General features: G+C 38.0%; 1 protein-coding gene across 1 annotated transcript; it reads right to left on the bottom strand.

Annotated features, from left to right (window-relative positions):
• Positions 1 to 4,798: 4,798 nt before the first annotated feature.
• LOC141608171 (F-box/kelch-repeat protein At3g23880-like) lies at positions 4,799 to 5,920 on the bottom strand. The gene has a single exon (XM_074427533.1). It carries the CDS (start codon positions 5,918 to 5,920, stop codon positions 4,799 to 4,801), a length of 1,122 nt encoding a protein of 373 aa, XP_074283634.1.
• Between the last annotated feature and the right edge of the window lie 778 nt (positions 5,921 to 6,698).

Raw genomic sequence — 6,698 nt, forward strand, 5'->3', positions numbered from 1 at the left:
TGTTGTCAGACCAGACCCACTCGCCTTTGGTAATTTAAACTTGCCAATCCCCGTAAATTTGAGCACGTCTGATAACATGTCTAAGAGCAACCGTTTTTTTTTCTGGTAAAATGTAAATATATTACTCCATTTTGAATAGTACAAAAGCATTAGTTTATTACATTTAGAAGATGACCAAATCAATTCATCAAACGTCAAACAGACAAACTGAAACCCACTAAGATCAAACACAAAAACAAACTAATTACCAGGTAGTCCCTGAAGCCAAGCAATATCAACCTCTTTCCGCCGCCTTCTGTGCATACCCATGAGTCTATCTGAGAGTTGATTCTGGATAGTTCGCACCACAATGTGTGGCATTTTCAACATCCCTTTAATTCAACATCCATTCATGCTAAACCAGATCATGTACAAGAGTGCAACACAAGCATCTTCAGCTATGCGGACAAAAGAAGAATAAATCTTCATGACTGTCATCTTCTACACCACAAATCAAGCAACGAGTCTCAGAACTGAAATCTATCTTCCCGATTCTGTCCCTAGTTAACAATTTTCCAATCTTAGGCCATCCAACAAATAAAATAGTGTTAAGGTAAACACATAATATTCCAGACTTCACGAGCCCAACTGCCCCGCTGCTAATCACCCAAAAGCCAATCGTAACCTGCATTCACTGAAATACAGAATACTCCACAGGAAGACCACGTCATTTGTTGCCCACAGAACCCACCCGTTTGATCCAAAGATGCTCATCCTTTGCAGCATAATTCCACAACCCATACCACCATACCTCTTTGGCTTACAGGAATCCTATTTTAATCCTCAGAACCAACCTAGAGGAAATTCCTACACATACCCTCGATTCTTTTCATAATATAACTCCCATAGGAATGACAAAAATAATCATCCAATATGAATGAAGTCATCAGCACAGATTGAATCAAACCTCTGCTCTCCCAGAATAAGAAAAGCTTCCTAGCCCCCAAAGAATGGATTCTAGCAGTTATCTTATCTCAGTGAGAATAGTACAATCCAGTTAAGAGTTCTTTGCATAGATTGTACCACCTAGATATTTAAAAGGCAACGTTCCCCTTTTAAATCCACAACTTTGTTCAATCATATTTAACATTTGTAACATCTTCAACAACAACATTGAAATATATATCAGATTTACCACGATTCACTTGTAGACCAGAAGCATGAGAGAAAGTTGCGAAGGCGCTCAGTAAAGCGGTGAACACAATATCCCCTTTACAAAAAAGCAATAGATCATCAGCAAACAAAAGCTGACAAAGCTTTAAAGAAGTGCAACCCCTTTGACGGACAATATATTACAGGGTTGTAGGAGGTTCCACTATGCGCATTAATATGACCACAATTACACTTCTCGAACATCCTCCCATCACTCTTAATAAGTCCAAGTGGTACAAGTTGAACTTTATCATGTCAAAAACATCTCTAGCCCCAACTCAAGAGCTAACAATGACAAGGCCAAAATCATGTGGTCATTTATCCCATAACAGTATAAAATACACGTAATTCAAATAAAATATTCACAATAATGTTATAGTATAAAACAAAATCATGATACAGCAAAACAAACAATAAGAAGTTACAACATGGTAGAAAGCAGGTCTGGTGCCAAACAGAAAAGAAAACAAAAGGTTAGATGTTCGAATCCTCATCCTTGAGCATCCTTATAACACGGATATATTAGGTGAAATAAGACTTGCACAATAATTAACAATCTCAGTTTTACAGCTTCTTTCAAGGTCCATCAATGGTGTGATATTCAAAGGTTGCAAAGTTAGATCTATAACCCCTAAACATGCTGAATATTGTGTAAAGATCTTGTCACTTCTGGTGAATCCAATTAAATCTCCGCAAAGAATCGCGTTAGCCAAATCCCTAGGAAAATTGATTTGTTCAATCACCTCTGGACTCTTCATAATAGTTAAAATATCACCACCTCTAAGAAGAGTACCATACATAGATAAGCACCCATTTACAACAAATAACAACTTATCAATATATTCTTCAGCATTGTTGGTGGCATATGACAATGTTGTGCTCACCTCGAGGTAAGGAAATGTGTCGAGCTTCTCAGACGCTAAATTGAAAGAAAAATTTGTCCCTGGCAACCTCCAATATAATCTCTCATTAACCAACACCCCTGCTATACGTATGAGCACTGGATTCGTCAAATGAGAGGTATCATCATAAGCATCGTTTTTTATTATTCTCCATGTATCTGACCTAATCGAGCAAACATGAACTGTTAAAGAATCATTGTCCATATTCTTACATACCCGAACAATTTTGTAGTCATCAACAATAGAGACATATCCAAATCCCCAGTAGACCAAACATCGGCTGGTAAAAGAGTTAGAGATTTCAAAGTCCGAGTATTTGTGAAATTTGCGGGTTATTGGATTCCAGATAATGGACAAACGACCAGAAGATGATCCTAAACAAACCAACCCATTACAAGTGCCCACCAAATCCATTTTCTCATCACCTACTTCAAAGTCAACCTCCACGTTGACCAAGTCAATTTCGCCATTTTCGTAAGATAAAATCTGGAATTTGTTGCCATTTCGAATGAGTAAGGATTCCATGGTTGAAGGGTTGTAAAATTTCAAATGTGCGAAAGCAAAATGAGAAGACGAGAGAGTAGAATACCATCGTTTGGAAACGGACTTGAATCGAAGAATGGATTTGATAGGCAATCTTGTTAATATCATCTCACTTATCAAATCATGTGGCAGCTCTGTTTGCTCAGTTTGCTGTATTAGATCTTTGTCATCCTTGCTTTGACTTTCCATCCCTTGTTTTTCACTCTGTACTATGGTTAGACATAATGACATTCCTTTACTGGTATTTGTTGCCAATATACTTTGAACTTTTCATCTTATTATGTTGTTGAGAAAATAGTAATTTAATACTAACAAGCTCATTTGTCATCTATGCCAAAACTATCACGATTGACAAGGTCAAGGGGCTAGGAAACAATAGATTAATAATAATACACAATGTACCGTCTGTATGCCTCCGATGACTCCTAAATGGACAAAGGCGAGACTAGGCTGGGAATGTATCCTGTAACATTAATCCGCTGAAAAGGCTCACTCCTCACATTTCAAACAAAGTTTGCGGAATGGACTTTATTTAACAAGGATTAAAGGCTTACTCCTCACCTGAAAATTTGGAAAGTCAAGGCGCATTGAGTTCATTGCCATCGTTGACTGGCAGCAATGAAAGAGCAAACCCGAAATTCTGGTGGAACAGTTGATGACTTGATGTAGTATAAGAGACGATAAGTAAAGTGGTCTGACTAGGGGGAAAAAAAATTAGTAAAATACCCTCCTCATTTACATTCAGTGTTGACTAAACCGACAACCCGTTTCTCAAGCGGGTCTCTCGATACCATAATCCAAAAAAGCGAGTCATTAACAAGAACACCTGAAATTGTTTTGCTTAAAGTGACACTCGAGTCAAGCCCATGATCATGAACCCGTTGGCCATTCTCGAGACCTCAAGGACAACACAAGGACAGTGGTTTCTAGTAGGTCAAAGTCTTGAACTATTTTGACAGCCTTATAGTCGTCGTTCGTCAATATTGGAGACACAGGCACAAATCCCCAAGACACGATACAATTACAGGAAGTACAGCAGGGGTCTGAAAATTTGCGCCAATCCTAACTTACAGGTTCCATATATAGAATGATCAGCATAAAAGGAGGAATTAGCCAAACAAATTAACCCATTACATGAACCTATCAATTGAACCCCATTTTCATTTTCATTTTCACCAAGGTTTTCGAAACTTGGCTCTAGTTTAACTCAGCAATAATCAAGAACTACATTATCATCTTGAACAGAGAGAAGATACAACTTAGTAGCTATCTGAATGAATAGGTAGTCTACCGTAAAATATGAAAGGTCACCTGAAAGACGGGTTTTTAAGTAAATATTGGCAAATTCGTAAGAGGAGAATAGAGCACCAGTATTTCGAAACCGACTTAAGTCGGAGTAAGCATTTAATAGCAAGTATCTCATAGGTAAACAAATCAAGAGGAAAACAAACCTCGGACTCTCGGAGGACTGAGTGACTGACTGAACACAGTGTGTGTCATATGAGAAAAATTTATCGTTAGCTAAATAAGGGAATAGATGGTAATTCCTATTTGACTATATATCGGTACCAAAAAGGAAAATCGCACAAATGAAGGTTAGTCTTGGATCCTAAGACATGAGCAAGGTAAGAGACTAAGAGTTGTATATATGAAATGAACCATTTTCAACACTATTTACTAATTACTGGTGTCGTAAACATGACTAAGAGCGCACACAATAACTTCCAGAACTCCGGAAATATATCTAGAACAATCTTAATTTCTTACTAATAACATGTCAATATCTTACAAACCCTTTGAATAGAAGTTGCAGAATAACAAATCATGCAACAAATCAACAACCAAGGATATCAAAATTTCATGCAACAGAGACTGCGCTATAATCGAATTGCAGAAAATACAAATATGAACCAGTTGTTGCATAAAGAAATCAAATGTAGAAACTTACATGAGAGAGTCTTGCCATCCTCATAAGACAAAGGCCTGAACTAGAGCAAAAAGTTTCCCCAGAAACATAGATTCATGTGTAATACCATCTCAAAATAAGCATATTTGTTGGTATGGCGATAAATTAATAGTTAAACGGCCTTACTAGAGACCTAGTGCAAGTAAATGAAAATGGACCCAAATGTAAAGAACTGCTCTACAGAAATACAACACAGTCACATGGGAATTGGCGAAACTAGGCTTGGGAAATATCTTGCAATATTAAGCAACATATCAAACCTCAAAAGTGCTGTGTATTTCATAGGTTTTGTACACGTGTCAACTAACCCCAGTATTCTGCTCCCGGAACCCACATCATCACAGGATGACCCCGTCACAAAAATCTTGTCAGCCTTTGTAAACCCGACCATTTGAGAGAAACTATCTAACCTCAACCCCTTTGGTAGACAAATAGATTTTAGTACTGAAGTAGGTTGCAATATATGCATTATCTTGTCACCTCTATAGCTGCACTTGCTCAAATGCCCTCCCATAACTCCTAAGACCTCTGTTTCAAGCCAGTTGATCTTAATTATGTCAAACCTCTCATTCCCTAAATCAAAGCTAACAACTAAATCACCAGCTTTGCTACAATTAGCAGCCCAATATAACTTTTCATTAACAGGCACCGCGTGTCTATAAAGAAGGAGAGGATCATGACCAAATTCAATCTCTCTCCACTTATTTTCCCTCAGAGAGAAGATATGAACAATATTTACGCTTCCCAAATGCTCTTTAAAAATCCGAACATATTTGTAGTCATCGATGGCGGATGAATACCCAAATCCAGAGCATACAATAGGGCGCTTTAGTTCATCAAAACGCTTTAAATACCCATATGACTCATATTTGTGCAGCATACGGGTAGCCGGGTTCCATAAAACAAAGTATTTATTAGAAAGTTCAGTTAGGCAAATCAACCCATTGCAGCATCCTGTAAGCCTCAGATATTCTTTCTTGCCAAAATCAACGTCTAGTTTAACCACTTTATCTTTAAAATTACCCAAAACTTGATCATCATCATGATCATCATCATCATCATAGGAAAAAAGGTAATTTTTATTACGATAATGGATAAACAAGGTGTCAACAGGAGCAGAAGGGCGAGACAAGCCGGATTTAATAAGGTGGGCATTGGCGAAATGGGAAGAAGAAAGAGTAGAACACCAATGCTTCGAAACTGATTTAAATTGAAGAATGGATTTAATGGGCAATCTTGTAAGTATTTCTTCAATTATTAAATCATCAGTAAGGTAGGTTTGTTGCGGAATCACATGCTTCTTCTTACTCTTTGTCATGAATAAACACAAAAATGAAGATTAAAGCATGAAACCCTAAAATTAATCTGATGCAAACCTGGAATCAGTAACAGGCTGCCAGGCTTCCTCTTGAATGTGTGCGGGTGTTTCAATTGGAGTGACGGAGGTAAGAGAATCAGTAACGTGCGACTTTGTGACTTGTGACTTGTGACTTGTGACTTGTGAATGATTATGCCTTCACTCTGGCTAGACATTTGAAATAGGTCCATTGGTTCGGGCGACTTTCATGTCTATATTATGGATTAACTTAGGCTAATATGTGTTTTTGACCGGTATTTTCTTTCGACTTTCCATCTCTATTTTCTCCTCTGTATGTCACTCACTACAATTTCTTCACCTATTAGTTTTGCATAAAATCTCATTGAAGACGGACGATGTGACAACCGTCACAAGCTTGTGACGTATATCGTTTCCTCTCACAAAATGTCCATTAAAAGGTGAGTGAGAAGCACACAGGGCCGGCCCGAGGGGTGTTCAACCCGTGCAGCCGCACAGGGCCCCCAACTTTATGGGGCCCAATATGAAGCCCAGTTACTTAGTACTCATAATATAAATTAATTATCGCGTTCCTATATCATTAATTTGTCAGTGGCTTTGTGGTAGTAGTATATCCTTACTCTCCGAAGTTCCTGTGATCGAGCCCCAATGGCATCATTTGCACGTTTTATTTTTCATTTTGAAATCAAAATGAAAATGTTGTTACTGCGAATCGATCCCGCGCCACCCTCCCCAACTTTTATCAAGGAGTTTTCAACTA

Source organism: Silene latifolia, chromosome 10, assembly GCF_048544455.1.
Source record: "Silene latifolia isolate original U9 population chromosome 10, ASM4854445v1, whole genome shotgun sequence".
NCBI classification, from domain to species: Eukaryota; Viridiplantae; Streptophyta; class Magnoliopsida; order Caryophyllales; family Caryophyllaceae; genus Silene; species Silene latifolia.

Bases quoted from the DNA above. Each gene is read 5' to 3' on its own strand.
- LOC141608171 (XM_074427533.1), bottom strand. From the start codon at position 5,920: ATGACAAAGAGTAAGAAGAAGCATGTGATTCCGCAACAAACCTACCTT.